Source organism: Urtica dioica, chromosome 9, assembly GCF_054948205.1.
Source record: "Urtica dioica subsp. dioica isolate 48M chromosome 9, U.dioica_male_clone48M_v1_H2, whole genome shotgun sequence".
Lineage (NCBI taxonomy): Eukaryota > Viridiplantae > Streptophyta > Magnoliopsida > Rosales > Urticaceae > Urtica > Urtica dioica.
Window position 1 is genome coordinate 19,471,208 of NC_142764.1, and position 19,800 is coordinate 19,491,007.

At 38.1% G+C, this 19,800-nt stretch overlaps 3 protein-coding genes across 5 annotated transcripts; 1 reads left to right on the top strand and 2 right to left on the bottom strand.

Moving 5' to 3' along the window:
• Nucleotides 1-6,750: 6,750 nt before the first annotated feature.
• On the bottom strand, nucleotides 6,751-7,317 carry LOC149385566 (uncharacterized). Its single transcript, XM_089626359.1, has one exon. The coding sequence runs from the start codon at nucleotides 7,315-7,317 to the stop codon at nucleotides 6,751-6,753; it is 567 nt and encodes a 188-aa protein (XP_089482485.1).
• Nucleotides 7,318-9,501: 2,184 nt separating this feature from the next.
• Nucleotides 9,502-10,462, top strand: LOC149385567 (LL-diaminopimelate aminotransferase). The gene is made up of 3 exons (XM_089624883.1): nucleotides 9,502-9,804; nucleotides 9,891-10,009; nucleotides 10,117-10,462. The coding sequence occupies exons 1-3, from the start codon at nucleotides 9,646-9,648 to the stop codon at nucleotides 10,241-10,243; spliced, it is 405 nt and encodes a 134-aa protein (XP_089481009.1). The 5' UTR covers nucleotides 9,502-9,645; the 3' UTR covers nucleotides 10,244-10,462.
• A 174-nt stretch (nucleotides 10,463-10,636) lies between these two features.
• FAB1B (phosphatidylinositol-4-phosphate 5-kinase family protein) lies at nucleotides 10,637-19,274 on the bottom strand. 3 transcript variants are annotated; one of them, XM_089624882.1, is made up of 13 exons: nucleotides 18,921-19,274; nucleotides 18,438-18,473; nucleotides 17,149-18,117; nucleotides 16,107-16,802; nucleotides 15,809-15,962; nucleotides 15,362-15,706; nucleotides 14,410-15,249; nucleotides 13,976-14,307; nucleotides 13,710-13,833; nucleotides 13,471-13,626; nucleotides 11,741-13,270; nucleotides 11,391-11,657; nucleotides 10,637-11,300 (listed from the first exon to the last, which is right to left on the bottom strand). In XM_089624882.1, exons 3-13 carry the CDS (start codon nucleotides 17,748-17,750, stop codon nucleotides 10,977-10,979), a joined length of 5,370 nt encoding a protein of 1,789 aa, XP_089481008.1. In that variant the 5' UTR covers nucleotides 17,751-18,117; nucleotides 18,438-18,473; nucleotides 18,921-19,274; the 3' UTR covers nucleotides 10,637-10,976. The 3 variants fall into 3 exon arrangements, with proteins under 3 accessions (XP_089481008.1, XP_089481007.1, XP_089481006.1); XM_089624881.1 differs by having other exon boundaries at nucleotides 18,438-18,524; XM_089624880.1 differs by lacking the exon at nucleotides 18,921-19,274 and having other exon boundaries at nucleotides 18,438-18,722.
• Between the last annotated feature and the right edge of the window lie 526 nt (nucleotides 19,275-19,800).

A 19,800-nucleotide genomic window follows, 5' to 3' on the forward strand; every position in this document is an offset into this window, starting at 1 on the left:
CACGATGATGTTAAGCCTTCCTTTCCTTAAATAGTTCAACCTCAATAAATCTCCACCTTGATCTTATTAAGATTTCTTGTCCGATCAAAGCTCTTCCAAAGCTCAACGAGCCTTGAACCTCTGAAGCCTTCAACAATTCCAAATAGTGGTCGAACTTATCACTTGGAAGTTGGAACTGTCGTTTTCATTATATTTGTGGGATTGGCATCTATTGACATCTTCTAAATCTTAACGTCTCTAGTAGATGGAAACCAAAGGAGTCACATGTGTCCTAAATTTTTAAATTTGTATTTTTAACCCAAAATTATGTCATGTTTTCAAATTAACCTTTCTCTAATGCATCCCCTTCTTCCTCCACGCTCACTTTTATCAACTCATTAATTAATTTATGAGGTACCGAAAGATTACACGTGGGTACTCTTATTTTGTCAAAGGAAGAAGACAAATTGTTGTTTAGTGTGTTGATGGGGTTTTATTATGCATATCAAGTGGGAAGCTTCTTTCTTCTCATTGGCATTTAACTATCTTTAGATGTGCCTTAGATATGCTCATAGGAAATTGTGGTGTTCTCTATTTCCTGCAATACTCGATTCGACTACTTTTTTTTTTCCTTACTTTCTTTCTTTCTTTCTTTTTTACTCCTCTGACCGATCGCCCATCTTGGCGTCTTTTGTTTGTCTAGATTCTTTGATTTCCTCTTCTATTATTTTTTTAAAATATTTTATGTATGTGTTTGGTTCTGAGATGATTGAACAATAATATAAACAAATCTGGTATTTTAGATACACTAGTCAATTCACATTTTGAGCTTTTGCAGGGGAAAAGGAAACATGAAAATATATATCAGATCCCATGGAGGCTTTTGGAGTTTATAGTACTCCATATTAGCAATCTTTCTCTTAGGTTTCTCAATATAATAGGGTTTCCCAAAATGTCTTTAAAAAAAGATATAATATAATATATATATATATATATATAGGGCCATAGGGGGGGGGGGGGGGGGGGGGGGGTGTGGGGGCCGCTAACGCGTTAATGCATAATAAATATTAATTCATATTATAGCACATGAATGACAAAAATTGTAAGGTGTTCTAATGTGAGACAATCATCATAAATATTACTTCTAACTTTAAAGATCAAAACTATTAAAAAAAACGACCAAAAGTGAGCTAGTATTGTTGGGGGATACAAACAGTTTCCAAAAAATTGTTGGGATACAAACAAGACAGCTCATAATTTATTATAACGCCTAGTCTATTCAGAATTCATATCAGAAAATATGAATGAATAGTATAAAAAGTATAAACATATACTACTTATTTATTATATCAAAAGGATAATCAAACAAATATCCTTTAAATTATGCTCTTACTGCCATTATAGTTCTTATCAAACAGTGTTCTATTTTCTTTCAAAAATAGTACTTCTATTAGGACGTAAAGTAACCGACAAAAAAAACATTAAGAAAAAAAACAAAAAACAAAAACAAAAAACTGATTTTATCAATGATATATATATATATATATATATGTATATATATATATATATATAAACTGATGTAGCCATTCCATGAATTAAAATATAATTGAAATTACTTAATCTGTGTACTTGTCTCGGGAACTGCTGCAACATTTGCTAAAATTAACGAGATTTTAACGAGGTTAATATAAATGCAGAAAGTAAATAGAACACGCAGATTGGTGATCCAATTCGGCAAGTTGCGCCTATGTTTGGGGGGCATTTGTTCTGTAAAAATAAAATTTATCACAATAACGTGGTATAACAAGGATTTACACTCAATGACTCACTCGCTAGCTACCCAACTTAAGTCTACCTTCTTTGATTACAACTTAGGCTCTCCTAAGTTCGAGATCCCTTGATTCCCTCAAAATATCTCTTCCCGAGATTTATAAACACGTACGTGTTTCCCGTTTAACGAAAGTATGAATAAATTATCTGATTCTTATACGCAAAAGGCACCCATATAGCAGCATCCAAAGCTAGAGAATGTACACAACAGGAAAGTTTGAACAACACGTTCAAAGCTCTCAAGCAAAAATAAAATAAGCGCTCAAAAATAAAAATAAAAACTCCCGATAAAACTTTGTGAACGCGTGAAGAAAATTGTGAAGAAAAGACCAATTTATATAGGCTATGAATAAGGTCTTCAAAGTCGACTTCGACTTAAATCTCACCGAAAATCTTTGCAGAATCGGATTTGGAAAGTCAACAAAATAAGTTGACCAAAACTGTCGCCGAGAAAGTCACGAGCGCGTGTGCAACGCTTTTAGAACGATCTGAAATCGCATCAGATAAAATTCAATAAAATCCGATATTATGTCTTCACAATATATATTATTTTTCCAAAATTACATCGTCGATTTTGCAACAACAATAATTAATTGCTCAATTGGTGTTTAAATTTAGCCGAAGGGGGAATTGGTCCTTTTATTGTAATTGCATTGCTCCTAAACTGTAATTGCATTGCTCCTAAACCCTTAAATAGTAGCAAAATATTTATTGGCTGGTCCCTCCAAGTTTTGGCCCTCATTCTTTACGCAGCTGAATTGTCTCTAAAATTTCGATTTCTATCAAAATACCCGAATCCCAATAAATTCAGACCCCGTATGCAAAGGTACAACGTACATGTGATAATAAAGTATTCTTGAAAATTAACGAAATTTCAAAGCGAAGCTCAGTCCTATTAATGTCCATTATGCCCCTCAGCTGCAATACTCGTAAGCCATGTGTGAAAATTTCCGGCGCCAAGTCCTCCTCCGCCACAACACCACGACCACTATCATTGTATATGCCGGCCCAACTCAAGCTTCTTCTGGGTCTAAAACACTCATATTTTAGGGGAGATTTGCGTCAATGTCACAAATTCGTCGGATTTTTGCATTTGTGTCACAAAGTTATCAAAATTGCATTTGTGTCACGTATTTACATTCGTGTCACATGTGCAAATTTCAAATTACTCTCTCTCATCATTTAATCTTTTTATTAGTTACTCAATGTTTTCTGAATTTTTACAATCCCTCATTAAAAATCACTTCATTTTCCTCTAAAACTTTCTAAAATTTTTGCGTGTGACTTATTTGCAATTGAATTGTCAATTTGTGACATAAGATGCAAATACCACATATTTTAGAGTATACATTGGCCCAAAAAATACACTTCCACATATAAGTGCATTTTCTAGGGATAATTCTACAAATACCTTATATGAAAATGGTAATTACTGGAATATTTCAAATTTCCAAATATTTCATAAATTTGCTAACGCGTATTATGTACTGATCCATATGTATTATTATTATTATTATTATTTTTTTTTGAAAATCTGATCCTATTATTTGTGATAGTAAATTTGTTACCTGATTAATTTGACGTATATGTATTAAGTTATCTGGGCATTTTCAATGTTAACACTATTTTAGTAATTTGTGATAGTAAATTTGTTACCTGATTAATCTGATCCATATGTAATTTGACGTAAAAAATATTCTAGCCTTATTGCCTTATATAGAGGTGGGATCGGGGATTGTGTGTTGATCAGACTCATAATTTTGCAGTTAATTCATAACTTCTTGTATATGTGAGGAGTGGTGGTTATTTGAGATGACCGTCTCCTCGAGTTTTTGCTTGGGATAACCTTTCGAGCTTGTGTTATCGGACGGTAATTTTACTTAACAGAAAATCTGATTATATTATATCATCAACAACTCTTTTTTTTAATCACAGTAATACCAAACTAGCCCCAAGGTCTTGTGAATTTTAAAGTGAAATGAAAGATACTCCGACGAATATCCACCGAAGTCTCTTTTTGCAGTCGTCAGACATTTCAAACACTGGATCAAAGAATACGAGAATACATAACTTTTTAGAAGAAAAAAAAAAAAGAGAGAATATATAACTACTTCCACTTATCAAGAGGATGTCATTCAAATTTAATATATTTCACTACACTCGTCTCTTGATTTGACCAATTGTTTTGCATTGCGTTGGAAGGTTTAATGCAATACCAATTCCTCAAAGTGTTTGTAGCTTTTTTTTAGGTGACAACCACAGCACACAAAACAACGCCGAATGCTATATAAATATATAAACTCTTTATATTGAGGCATTTGACTGAATATATAGTTCGTTAAGAAATTCTTGGCGCCGAGGGGATAAGACTGTGGAATCTTCTCTTCATACACTGACACTGGTAGAATAGAATGATTTCTTAATAAATTATATTTGGTTTTCTATAGTGTTACTGTTAATGATTAAGAAGTTTAGCTGTCATTTTGGGACTGATATTTATGGAGTTTCATATGCCATATGCAAATTCAAGAGAATATTCTCATGTGTTCTATACGATTTCATACATTTTAAATTTACAATGTGTACCATTACTTTGGAGCCAAAACTGTTTATGGGGAATATATACCAATCCTACAACCAATAGGTATATATTATATACATACATATATAATATAAGCATGTAAATCTCATTGACCTTTCTCGGGAGATAGTTAGAATTCATTTTTATATGTATTTGAGAAAAATAAAAAAAAGTTGTCAAATATCTTCGGTTTTCTTGAAAGATATAAATAGTTCATATTCTTTTTGTCAACCAAGTTTTTATTCTAATCTGAAATTGAGAAAGCAATTGTACAAATAATCGATGATTATTATGATGACGACGAGACTAGCCGGCCAGCCCAGGCGAGAGAGAAATTAATAAATAAAAGTCTTTGAAATATGATTATGACTTAATATGACTGTACAATCGAATTATTAATAATATCTTATTATTCATTCATAGTCATCACCGATAGATTGAAACATTAGCCACAATTATAAGTTTAATTTATATGCCTGTTTTGTTATACACTAAGTTGGTTCACCGTTCACGTATGCCAAGCCAATAACAAGCAACAGCTTTTTTGCCCACTATAAAACGACAATATGTATTATTATTATTTTATTATATTTATATTATATTGAAACCGTGATCAGCACTTTAGAAAACCGATTTCCCCACATAAAACGCCAAAAAAATACATTATTATTATTATTATATGGCCACGTATTTTTTTTTTCTTGTAACTTTCAATATTCATCATCATGATTCATTTTTTTCCCTAAAAAAAAAAAAAAAATCATGATTCATTTTTTGTGTTTTTTTTTTTTTTTGCGTGTGATATTCTTTGTTCAATAAGAATCGGATGAAGAGAAGAGAGAAAAAGAATCTAATAATAAAGCCAAACACATGGCAGACAACGTTTATCCTTTTTCATTTTTGCACCCCATTTTTTAAGTGCTTTTAAGGCGTTTTATTTTGCGTTCTCTCTCCTAGAGAAACTTCGAAACAGTTGAGGAAAAAACCCTAATCGTCGCCGCCGCCCCTCTGGGTTCTCGGACGCCGTCACTGTCGCGGCTCCGGCCCGGAGGGGAGGGCGATTCTCCACGAGACTCTTTCTCTGTGGTTGCCGTTTCTCCGCTTCTTCGCCGCCGAGCCCGTACGCCACCGCCGCTGAGCCCGTACGCCAACGCCGCCGAACCCGCACGCCACTGCCGCCGAGCCCGTACGCCAACGCCGCCGAGCCCGTTCGCCAACGCCGCCGAGCCCGTACGCCACCGCCGCCGAGCCCGCACGCTACCGCCGCTCCAGATCCGTCGTCCCTGTGAGTTCGTCGACGCTGTTCACCGCCGGTCTCCGGTGCGACCGCCGTCCGCGTCTGACCCTCGGAGGGTGGCTCTCAGCGTGTCGTCGTTGTGCGCGTCCGCGTCCGAGCTACCGCTCTCCGATCGTAGTGCGTCCGCCGTCGGTGAGCGCCGTCGGGCTCTTGCTCTCCGATCGTTGTGCGATTGACGAAGGTTCGCAGATCTGGGTTGGTTGGATCTGAGGTGGTAGTAGATCTGGGTTTTTGTGGTTGGTTTTCTGTTTTGGCGGCTGTTTTTTGGTTTTTGGTTTTTGGTTTTTAGTTTAACTTTAGGGTTCTTGATTGGAGTTTGGATCATTTTAATTTTTATTATGTTTGTTTTGTTTTGGTTTGTTTTGGACTCGGATTAGCCGTAGTCCCAACTCCCGTAGTGGATTTCCTGTTAGTTTTTTTATCTATGCAGGTTGAAGAGCCACCCTATTCGTGGTTTTCGGACCGAGTTTGGTTGGATTTTTCCATCGCCATTCTTTGGGTTTTTTAACGAGCCTCTTGTGTGCTCTATTGGTGCTTGTAATTCTTCCCGTTGTCGGAAGTTTGCACATATCGTACTTTTACCGGAATTTAGTGTTAGATTCACCTCGACTTAGGTCTTGGTAATCCATGTACTAAGGTGTTATTCTCCTGTATTGATGGGTTTTTTACCCAATTTTAATGGAAAATCCGTTCTATTAAAAAAAAAAAAAAAATATATATATATATATATATATATATATATATATATATATATATATATATATATATAACTAGGGAATCGGATTGAATGCTCAAGGGCGGTGGTGTTTTATTTTGAGCCACCTATTTTGTTTCCCACTTTTTTTTTTTTTTTTTTTTTGAGGAAACGTGGACGGGACCACGGAGATTATATTAAACCCCCACTTAAGTGGCGAAAGAATACCGTAGTTACAATCATGGACTAATACCACGGTGGTCGTTCACGACCTCTTGTAAAGCACAAAGAGGCACGAGTCCCAACCACCGGGCGCCCGCTACATGAATAAGTGCAAAGTGAGCCATATTATGGACGGCTCTATTACAATCATGAGAGTGAAACAGAAAATCCAAAACCAAAAAAATTAGAAGACAAGACCTTGATGTCGCTAAGGATCGTTCCTAACTCCGTCACCGGAATAACGGCACTCTGAATAGCCGAGATAACCTCCATGCAATCAGATTGAATGACAACTTTCTTCCAGCCCATATCACACGCAAACAGCATACCTTGAAGAATCGCCGTGGCTTCCGCATGAGGAGGGGAGAGTCCTTGGCTCCTCGTAGCGATCTCAGACGCCAACACCACTCCTCTGGAGTCCCGGGCAATGCATCCAACACCCATCACATCCTCGTGCGCGTCGATAGCCACGTCGACCGAGATTGCAATCATTTCTTCCGACGGGGGCTTCCACGAACGAGCCTGGTCAGCAGCCTTGGGCTGCTTGTGGACGCTTAAGGCACCTTGGTAATCATCGACGTAGCCGCATGTCCATTCCGCGAGATTGCTCGGCGCCCACGCGCTCGTCCCGGCACAGATATTATTCACGTGGTTCCATAATTCCCAAATCAAAGCGACAAAGATTTCAAGATCACGTACCTTAAAGGACTCCATAACTCTCCATGCCTATCGTGTCCGCACCATTTGCTTCACGCACCACCCTCCTCGAAGCCTCCGATTTTTCTTATATATATATATATATATATATATTTGAATTAGGTTAAGTGAAGATAAAAAGTACAGATCTGTGATATATCATATATTTGAAAGACATTAGGTGAAAATAAAAAGTAGAGATTAAAAAATTAAGGGAGAGTTAAAATTATAGTTAAATCATTACTTAATTAAAAAAATAACCAATCTTATATTATATTTCCATATTAATCTTTTTATCATCGGAGAGTTGGAGTCGTAAAAGCTTGTAATTTGATTCGTAATCATCATTTTTTTACAAAAATTATGAAATTAGAGGATTTGAAACAATTTATGTTGCTAAGATTTATTATATGGTTTTTGGTTTGTCTAGATTTGTGGCCAAATTTTCTCAATTTTTACACACCTCTTCGTTGTTCCATTGTTAATCACTCTTTTTTTTTTTTGGCATTCACTTCAAAGAACATCTTTTATAGACGAGTTCTTACAATCAAATACGGAATATTTAATGTATTATTGAATTTCGCAAATGGTAAATATTATTAATCGTCCGTTTCATCTTTATTTTTAAATTTGCGTGATAAATATTATTTATCATTCTATGTATACACAATAAATATTATAAATCAAACTATGTTTAGTGATGATTAATGGCTATTAATCTTTGTGATAAATTTTATTAATCCCAATTTCAATTTTTAATTTCACATATAGTAAATATTATCAACCAACTTATGCATATGCAGCAAATATCGTCAATTTTGAGTTTTTATAATTGCGAATGATATATATTATTATACATCTTATGCATTTACAATAAATAGTACTAACTTGATTATGTTTAGTGATAATTAGTGGATATTAACGTTAATTTTAGGAGGCAAGAAAGTTGATTGTCGGAGGCAAAAACATCGGTCATTGGCGAGATTCACGCGTCGATAGGAATATCTAGTGATGAGATTTTTATAGATTTATGGATTTTTTTTCGAAATTATTTGTTTATTTATTTTTTTTATTTCGGTGAGTATTATGAAAATATTGAAATGTTGATATCAATAAACTATTTTCTTATATATAAAACTTTAAAAAGGTGAATTATATGGATTATATATTTAATCCGCCCTAAATGTTAACTGATTAGATATTTTGAAATTGCGGGCAAACTAAGATAAGTGACTCTTCTTCTTCTTCTTCTTCTTCTTCTTCTTCTCACTGGTGATCATATTAGGTAGTACTCATTGAACGAGCTCGATGTCACATAAAATTAGTTTTAAGAGGGTATTTTTCATCATGTCGGAGTTTTATTTTACATAGTTTATATATAGGTATTTCATTTTTATATTTTTATACAAAAGACTCCATGTAAATAAGAATGAACATCGAACTCTCAAAATCATTAGGTTGATGTTGTTCAGTTTTCAACACATTACGAAATAGGAGAATATTTGGATACAATACAAGTCACTTATCCATAAGTACTAAAATAAATGTCTATAGACTTTCCTAAATGTAATAAGTGTTAAAGTCTTTCTTTTCACTACATTTAAATAATGCATCACTCGTTACTTCCCACAATTTTTAAACGCAAAATTCTTGATAAGACGATAATTTTGACACAAATTAACACTTATTTATCATGCATTATATATTTTTAATTAATTGTGGTTAATTAAATATACACTATACCCGTTTTAAAATAGTACAGAAAAAAAAAATAGAGTTTAATTTAATTTTTAACAATTATGTCTATTTTATTAAATTCTGAAATGGGCTTCAATCTAGTTCACAAGAACAACTATAATATATCCCTAAAAAAAAGAAGAACAACTATAATAATAAAAAACTGTCAAAATAATAATAACATTAATAATAATAATAATAACACCAGCAATAAGAAACGACAGGAATAGAGATTCACCGGCATCAACAGGTAGAAGATAAGCACCGTGGGTCCCACGAGTTAATATATTACCAATATGTAATGGCATTGTGATATGACTTAACCCATCAATAATTGAGTTTTTATATGCCGAAAAAAAATTAAATAAGTATAATAAGGTGGGGTATTAAGTCACCCCTCCTCCATTACCTTAAAATAAACGTCCTATAATATAAGTTATAACACAACTCGTAAAACAAAACCAATTTTCCATTACAACTATTTAAGTTAGGCTTAAAAAGCCCCACCAAACACCAATTAACTTCATACAAGTCTTCTTTCTCCTTCACTCTCTCCTTACTTTTGCTTCATCACCATCTTCTTCTTCTTCTTCTTCTTCTGTTTTCTTAATGGCCTTGACATGTTATTTCTCTCTCCACATGTCAACACAAAAACCAAGCCTGGTCATAAGGCCTTTTAGCAAACCTTCACGGCTCAAAGTCAAATACATTCCAGCCAAAAAAACAGTGTCACCTTCACTCAGTATTAGATCATGTTTTAGAGAGAAGGTCAACTACACAGTTTTGTCTATTTTTCATGGCATGTTTTAATGAGCTTGAGATTCATTATATTAATCTGTTCTTTTCTTTAACAGGTTTTTGAGGATCAGAGTAATGGGATAGTCTGCTATGCTGATGAAAACGGTGAAATAATATGCGAGGGAATCGATGAAGGTCCTCGTTATTACCAACCGAGGATTCCAGTCAACCACAGGTACATAATAAGACATGATCATATGATTTTGCAATTTTGTTTGTTTATATATATATATATTATATGTATATGATTCTGTGTGTAATGGTTTGGACTTCTGGTTTCAGGGACGTCGAAGTATATGAATTTCTGCAACAAAGATGGAATGGTTTTGTGAGAGGGACTGAATTAAATCACAATGGTGTGGCTGTTCAAGGAGACCTCAAAATCAACGGTTCTAACACGTGTCACTAATCGCTCTCTTGCTTAGGACTCTTTTGTCACCTATAGAAGACTTTGTATATCTACATTCATTTTTCACTCTCTGTGAAAATTGAAAACCCGTTATATTACTTACCCTGTTGTATACAGAGGTTACTTTTATCTTCATTTTAACAGAAAAGTGAAAAGCTCTGTATAAATTTAGCTTTGAGAACTGAGACTTTCTGATTATCTTTGCCAGTTTTGTGATTATCTGATCCAGCGTTGTATCTTTCAATGTTTGGTTATTAAAGTCCTTTTTTTTCTTCTTTTCTTTTTACAAGCCATAAAACCATAATAAGTAGAGAACTTGATTAGCAGATTCCAAAACTACTTAGAGCTATTTGAGGGGAAAAATAAAGGAATTTCAATTTCTGTTCAAAATCTATACAGAGAGATACAAGACGAATGTTGACTAACACATACATGTGATTTCTCTTTCTTTGAATGAACTACATGTACAAAGTTGGGCAAAAAAAAAACAGCTACACAAGCAAAAAAAGATGTGTATTCTTTTCCCCTACAAGGATTTCATGGAGAGGCCATCCAATACTCTGTACCCCTGACATATATACCCCTGGCTTCAACAGCCTTCTTCACAATCCTCTAACGAATAACCACTAATCCCACTTAGTCGAGAATAATACAAGTGAAACTTCTATAGTTTTAAAGAATTAATAAAAAAAAAAGGATGATACTTAAAACAGTAGAAATCGAACCGAATCAATCATTCGTCGGGGCCCAGAGAGTTGTTCTCTTCGCCCAAGTCAGAATGAGAGTGACTCCGAACCATGGCTGAAGGGAACCACTGATCCGGGACCATCAGAAAATAAGTCGTCATGGCTTTCCTGAACCTTTTCTTGTACTGCTTCGGCGAAATAACCGTTGGAGCCGTGTTCTTCGGCCCTCCGAGAATCCCCGATGTCTTGACCCATGTTTCGAGGTGCTTATCCCACGTGTACTGCCTCATGAAATCGATGATCCCGAGAACTAATTCATGGTTCTCTTCGTCCAACCCGACCAGAAGCGAGTAATCCATTACATCGACGGACTGCGTCAGAACAGGTCAAATTTATGATTGAGATCAGCGTATTTATTTCGATTGGTCTAAATAGAGTGTTTTGAAAATCCGATCACTTACAGCGAGAAAAGCGGTATCGTTCCAGACAGCTCTCTCAAGCAAACGCTTGGGTTTTGTCCCCAGGAATATGGGAGCTGTACGCATTGCTTCGATCAAGTTTTGATCCAGAAGAACTTTGTCTTTCCCACCAACATCTGGAGCATATCTCGAGCGATGCGACCCTTTGAGGTCATAAATCCGCGTCACACTCCTCTTATACATAAGATTCTCCATAATCAGAACATCCATCTTTATATCTCTCCCTCCTCTCAGATGTTTTGATGTAACCTGCCAGTATTAATTCGACAAGATCAACATTTATTCAATATATGTAGTGAAGCAGAGAAGTTTTAAGTCATGATGATTCTTACCTGATACATTCCAAGAATCTTGGCCAGACAAGTGGGGCTTCCGGTACTGATTGATTCAGAGAGGTACTTGAAATACTCGGGAGCAAACTTTATGAAAGATTCGAGCTCTGTCTTGGTGACTTGTTTGACGACAAACCTGTCGTCTAACGTTTTCGCGAAGAATACATTTGTCTTTCCACCTTCGGCTTTCCACTTCTTGCAGCGGCTAAGAGACCTCACGAAATCAAGTTCCGAAGGGCAGCAAATCCTCCTCAAAGCTTCGAATCGCTGCGCATAGTAACACGTCACCGAGAATTTAACTTTACCGAGCGGACCATCGTCTGCGAAAGAAACTCTGGCGTGCAAAGCCTTTGTGTAACTGAGAGGATCCAAACTCCGAGACCCAGAAAGGGACATAAAACTTTCGTCGAAAGACCCAAAACTTCTATGAGATTCAGACATCGAGTCATCTGCAGAATGAAACGACTGAAAATTCAGCGAGTCGGAGAACGACGAAAACAAAGACTCTGTGCTTTCTTTCGGTCTTTCCATGTCATCGCTGAGCTGGCTGTGGTAATCGGGCGACGCGAGAGCATAAGCTATGATGCTTGTGGGTTCGTCGTCATAAACAGGAATCACGGTGTCGTTGACCCCGACAGGAAGCAGCATTCTAGCCCCACATTGATGTTCCGACTCTCGGAACGAGGAGACATACACAGGATTGTAGTTTCCCAGTGGGTTGTTAAGTTTTTGAGGGCTGGCGAAAAAGCCCTTATTCAACGAACGGTAGAAGCTAACAAATGGCATGCTCAACAAGCTTACAGAATCTTCCGTTTTCTCGAGGCTCTTATTATACGGGACAGGTGGTAGAGGATAGAAAGCTTCGGAACGGTCGTCTGTATGATCGGGGTTTAGTTTCTCGGTAAGTGCAGAGATTGTTGACAAAGAGTCATCCGCGGTCGAATCAGACAGATCGTCAATATCCTCCTTCATGATCACCGTTCCCGTGTGATTTTCACCTGTCCATGCTGCATCGAGAGTGTCCGACAAATCTGCCTTGTGATTAAATTCTCCTTCTGAGTGAGTCTTGCGCATGATGTTCATTGGGGACCCCCACTTTTCAGATAGATCGAAGCTGCTAGCTGAAGGAGACGGAAGAACTTTGTCGTCTGCTTCATAACTTCGTTCTGTATGAAGCGAAACGGAGAGAGCATCGCTGGCATCTAACAACACAGGAAACTCGAAGCTTTTGTTACGCTTTTCATCCATGAGAAAGGAGTCGAAACTATTGTAGCCTTTTCCAGTCCTAATGGGCACACTCTTCTCGGCAATTTTCTCAATATTAACAGCCGGTTTGTCTTCGGGCTCAGAAATCGAGCGGCTCAGTTGATCCAGCGTGTTCTGGTTATCGGACCCGGCTGCATAAATCAGGCGGTGATCCCACATGTAAGATTGGAAAAGTAGCTGCCGTCGCAGCCTGTTGATCTCAAGAATGTCAATCATAGGTTGACCCGTCCTCGTTTCTCTGCTTAAAGTTTGCATAATTGATTCCTGAAGAACGTCAAATTGTAAGAAACTAATTTCACAAACATAAAAAAGAAGTTTAAACGAGTAAGAAACTAGTTTCGCAAACATAAAACACAAGTTTAAATGCGTAATGAAAAAATGACTGTGCCCGTCAATATCCTTGAGACTATTATCGAATCCTTGGAACTAGACCTACAAATGTGATTTAGAAAAATCAACCAGACCTCAAATTCTTGCTTTTCCTTTTGCAAGATTTCTTCCAATTCTGCAATTTTACGTCTTGATTCAGATGTTCTCACTGCTGCACCGGATCTTTTCTCTGCTATTTGACTAAGAGCATTCAGTGCTTCAGAAAACAGAAGGTCAACTCGGTCAACAACCTATAGCCAGGTAAAAGGTCAAATTAGCCACCGAAGGGAAAACTCAAAATCCACACATCCAAGATTTTTTTTTATCAGTGTACCTTATCGGTTTCTTTCCGTATCCATTCTTGCTTCTCGTTAGGGAAATCTATTTGGGAAGGTGGAAGATGAACCGAAAGGACATCAATTGCTGCATATCTAAAGCAAGCGACCATTTTCCCGAATCTGCATAAATACATATACGTTTTATTAATTGAGAGCCAAAGGTATAACACAACTGAAGTTCTACACTTTCAAATTTTATGCTTGAATAGATTAACGGATTTCAGTTTGAGATAAAGCACATAAGAAAACAGCAAAGCGTTACCCATAGAACCGCAGACAATCTCTATGCAAAGAATGGCCACAGCTTGCAATCCTGCTCGCTGCTGCGTGATTAGAAAAACTGAGCTCCAAAAATTTCCCGAAGGACAAACCCCACGCGGCATCAGACATAACTATCCTCCGAGTCGCTGGAGGAAAACCATCAATTCTTGGGCACACAAGGCATCGGTGCCACATCCAGATCTTCCCTTCTTTCTCCCCTGGCAATAGAATTTCTGGTAGATTCTTGACTGATATAGTCAGCGTGCCCTGTCGATGGGTGTAGCATTGGACATGTGCTTCTGATGGCATCTCACAGGAGTTACACTTGTATGTCTGTCACGCAGATCAATTTTCTTAGTTTCAAACAAGATGGGCTCACAAAAGTTCTCGTTTAAAAAAAACAAAATAAGACGTCTTGTATAATACAAGACTCACCTGATCAAATAGATGGTCTCGCAAAAACCGTCCAAGAGGTTTATCGAAACTTCCATAGTATTTTATTCGAAACAGATGAGACCTCTCACAGATAGTCCCCTTCCAAATGCACCGGGATGACAATGATACCAAAATACTTTGATGGTCGGACGGGGATGGAGGAAATGGTTCTTGATCTTCTTGCAACGCCCCGGAATCCTCAATATCAATCCTTCCCTCCGGGCACTTAGTTATCACGCGTAGCTCTGTTTTCAATTTGGGTAACATTCCTTGATCCAAAGCATCTAACGAGCCCGGGTCGGTCAAGATGGGAATGTTGCACATCTCAGCAGGAATATCGTCCGTTGTCAGCGACGCTACCCCCCGTGACATCACACTACATGTTTCATTTTGATCATCTCCCAAGCTACAGAGAGTAGAAAGATCGGCAGCGTAACTATCTGCAAGACCTTTCTCGGTCAGGGAAGGGTTGCTGAAAGTATCAGAACTGACTGGGCATGCGTTGTCAGCGGGTAACGAGTTGAATTTGCTGCGCGATTGTGAAGGTTCGACATGCGAGGAAATATCTGATGTGGGGACACTGTTCGATCTCTGAGGCTCCTGGGACCTTTCGTACTTTCCCACTGCATTAAATACAGTGGAGATAGACTTGTCCATGCTTTTTGATTTATCTGAAAATCCCATGGGTAACGGGGAGTTCAGTGAGAGATCTGGCAGAGATGCTCCTTCATCAGCAAGAAAAGATGTCTCCATAGCCAAGTGATAGGCTGCAAAAACTCCATATTGGAGAACGTGTTTGATTTTCTTCAGCTCATTTCCATTTGCACCTCTCAGCAAAATCTGTATGGAGAAGAAAACAGTCAAGGTGTACACAATATAATTTATTCGGCTAACATGATACAGCGTTGATCTGCACATCCCATTTTTCTCCTTTATAGTTTACAGGACTTACAGTACAGCCCAAGGGCTTTGGGCAGCCTTCAAAGTACATCAACGTCTTCACCGTTTTTTTCCCTTCCTGCCCAGCAGAGCCCAGATTCTCCTGAAACCTCTCCACCCGAAATCCTTCACAGTAGCCTAATTTCTGCGCCGAGAGATGATCGATGGAAGGTACTATAGGAGAGCCTGTGCATCGGGATATGCGCTCTAGAAGTGGTCTCTTCAAATTCAGAACAAGTGCAATGTCTTTTTCAAGAAGATATTCCTGAGCAAATCTGGAAACAGACTTCTCTACCAACACAAGATCGGGATTGTGAGCCTCTATCTTTGCCACCGCCATCCTCAAGTGGTCCATTTCCTAGACAAAAGTTTCAAACAATTGAGGTAACAAAAGCTGCAAATGAAATATCTCCTAACAAAGAAAAACTAAGAAAGCAGAAAAATAAGCGCAGACTAGAACCTGCTGCAGCAGAGTGTCAAAACTCGACAAGTGGTTTGTTACCCTCTGGTACTCTAGAGCCCCTCCAAGGATAAAGATACGGGGTTTATGTATTTTAGATGGCATTCGGCGGTGAGCCACATTCTTCTTACAAACAACTCCTTTAACAATCGCACTAAAAGAAAAGGCATTATAAACATCTGAATCAGGAAAGCGAACGACACAGATGTCCAGTGGTAAACGCTTGATAATCCAGACGAAAAAATAATCCATAATAAGTTAAACATGAAAGTCAGAGGAAAATGGTCCCGGGATTTACCTCTGGCGACGATTTCCAGAGGCTAAGCATTTGACTTTTGCGTACCCTCCCGGGTCCATCCCTCCACCTTTGCTCGTATCTGGCTTCAGCAGCATCGCAGCCTCCCACGACAGTGACGTGACTATTTCCAACCAACTGTCTTTGTCATCTTCTGGGTCCGTGAGAAGGTTTTCGACCTGCAACAGCTGAGCTACCAGAGCCCTAAAGTGTCCATCAACGACATTCTTCATCGCGTTCTTCTGTTCCTCATTTGAACGGTCCCTAATTCGAGACTCCCCGCTTCCAAAGCTACTCGAGACTCGTAAACGACCCCAATCTCCAGTAGAGTTCCCAAATTCTTCGTCATCGTCAAGTAGATCTTCGTCCGTTTCCTCTTCTCCGTCTTCTGGCAAAGGTGGGAGCCAAAGGAGACCGTTGTTCTCGAAATCAACAGGTTCATCGGCCGGATCAAGACCGCTGTCGGCATATATCGAAGAAGATGGTTCGCCTTCATCGCCAATGTAATGCTCGTCTTCCTTTCTAGCGATCAGTATTCCTTCCAAGTCTTGTGAGTCGAAACGACGGTGATCTAATGGAGAGCTGCTCAGACTTCTTGACTCTGCATTCCCGTCATTGCTCATTTCTTCATAGTCGGAACAACTGCGATAGGCATTCACTGAAGAATAACGGTCTGCTTCTGAATCCATCTGGTACAAACTGTACTCGGAATTTGATACGAAAAAGAATTAGACTAGAAATTAGGATTTATTGCTTGAAATTTATTATTCAATCTATCTACACCAAACCATATAACTATCTCCCACTCTTTAATACAAGAATATAAACCAACAACCCGTACTGATGCCTCGCCTCCCTAATATAACACTAAGCTCCCACCAACCAAAAATCAGATAGATAAAGAATATGACTAATTCAGCCTTTACTATTAGCACAAGCTTACTGTGTTAACTTCCGAGCTTACTAGGCAAATGAAATCAATTCTCTTGAAAAGACTTACGCAGCCCATCTCTTACAACATCTCAAAAAGTGGAAACATACAAACCTGTTCATTGAAATTCTATGCTGCTCTGAAGATGAATATCCACCTTTGGTGACAAGGCCATCGATCTCATCGGCAGCCCCATGGTTTTCGGTGTTCGTGCTCGCTTCAGCTAAACACGACGTGGAAGAGCTGTGGCCAGAATCCCGATCTGATTGCTGATACAGCCCAAAAGAGTATGGCACAGAGTCAAGAGTTACACTACTGCGAGTAAGATTCACGCTCGACTGTGCGCTGGTAAAGCTCAGAGCTGTCGGCGAACCACTATCGAGGCCTAGATTCGAAACCCTGATCTCGAAATCCACCGAAGCCAATATTCCCTGCTCGGATCGCCTGTAACAGAAATTGCAAGCCCTGATCTTCTCGCCCTCTTCTGGGGAAGGCACTGAATTTTCTGTGCACTTTCCACAAAAAACCCTGCCACAGAGCCTGCAGTGATGTCTCCGGTTGAACAGGGTGAACTGAGAGTCACAATCGTAGCAAACCAGACAGCTCTGATCGGGCATCCAAAAGTCTCTCGACACATTAGGCGGATCGGACCTCCTCGAGATCCAAGTCTTTACCGCTCCGAAGAGGTGAGAGAATGTCTTGTATGTTGTTTCCATGGAAGGAAAAATCTAGTGCTCCTCGCATTATGATATGCAAACTTGCCATTCCTAGCAAGCCATATCTGAATCCCCGAACAAACAGAGTCCAAATGAAAAGGCTGATCCACTGTTTTTGTTTTGAAAACCCAGTTCAGTTCTCTTCCCTGGTTTACAGGTATACCACCAACGTGAAATAATCATTCAACTCTATCTCCAGCTGAGAAATGGTTGTCGCAACCACGTTACTTTGCTCTTGTTTGCTTTGAATTCGGACTTGATCTTCTGTGTTTGTCTCTTGTTTTTATTTCATCAGATCACTCTGTTTCTTCGTCTTTCGGGTTATTTATCCTTCCTCCACTGATATAAGCAAACTTCGTTGAAGATACTAATTACAAAAAAAAAAAAAAAACAGAGAAAACTCAAAACCTAATTACACCAAACAAATAGAACTTAGATATTAACAAGCTTGAAAAAAACTACCTAATAAGAAATTATAATGCTTGGAAATCTAATAAACACTCGTTACTATTAACAGAAAAAATAACAAATAAATTAGTATTAAGTTCCACAACGAAGAAAATAAACGCATAATTCCCTCACAAAGAATTTCGAAGTAAAACGTAGAAGAAACCAATGAAGAAACTAAACGACGAAGAAACCAAATGCCGATCACTCTAATCAGAATATTTGCCTTTAAGTACGTACCTGAATTCACTCCTTCAAAGGCTCCAACTTCGCCACCTACAAGAACCCAGGCGAGATCAACCAACCATTGATGATCAATTCGCTACTCTAGGTCGGCGAAATAGAAACTAAAATCAGAAAATAATGATAAACAACTTGACTCCAAAACGTCGAACAAAAACCGGTTAAGGTTACGTTCAATTGAAAACGAGAGATGATTTTTCTATTTTTCAAATCGGGGTTCGCTTGTTGATCACGAGACGAAGAAGAGAAGGGGTTCAAATGGTGTGATCGTGAGAGCAGTGAAGGACATTTTTGTCAATCCTCGGGCTTTTGATTCACGATTTTGTTGCATTAATTTAAAATGTTAGCCCAAAAAGTGGGTATATACCCAAAAACCCCTTTTTCCAATTTTCTTGGACCAACCAAAACTCGCAATTATACCTTCTTCAATCAATAAACTCCCCCGTAAAACCAACCAACAAAAAAAATTCCAAAAATTACCGTGCACTGGAAGTCAAGACCAGAATTCCAATCCTCCGAGAGTGAGGAACAAAACTCGTGGAAACTTCTCGGATGATCGCCACGTGTACACTCGAAATCAACGAAACGATCCTGATCAGCTAATGGAAAAGACTTCAAAAATCACGAACCAATAATCCTCGTCGTCTTTATCATAGAACGTGCTCCGACATTTATACAGGAAAGTCGGACCAGAGAGAGAAACACCGAAAAAATTATTAAATAATAAATATTTAATTTCCGTTTAAAAATCTCTCTATCGCTCTCTGGTTAGCACTGTTATATTTCGTGCAAGACACCTAAAGCTGAAAGATTCATATAAAAATCTTCCTTCTGACATTGATGATAAAAAAGTTATTATATTTTTGTAAAATTATTTATTCATTTTTTTTTTTGTTATTTCCAATTATATCTGTTTTGGATTTCTTATTTCTTGTGGCAGAGAGAGAGAGAGTCTTCGCCTTCTACGTGTGTGCATGGTGCGACTTCCTTATCAAACGACGTCGTTTACTGGGATTAAAATCCCGAAACTGCCCTCGGAGATTCAGTAACTAACAATTACATTCAGAGTTGGGATCGGAGCGAGGGACAGAGATTTTGTGCGTGTGGAAGCGGTTTTGACTCTGGACTTTTCTGTGGCGAGTTGATGGATTTCCGTGTGCAGTTTGGTAATTCGATTTCGATATAATAGGAAGAATATACAGCCTTGATATATTGCTGTACAACGAGATTATATTTTTGCCAAAAACGCGTTGACTATGATTTTGTATTTATTTTTTATGATTTTGTTGTTGCATGATCACGGAAAGACCAATTAATTAGGTTCAATTTCATCCCCCCCTTTTTTTTCTTTCTTTCTTTT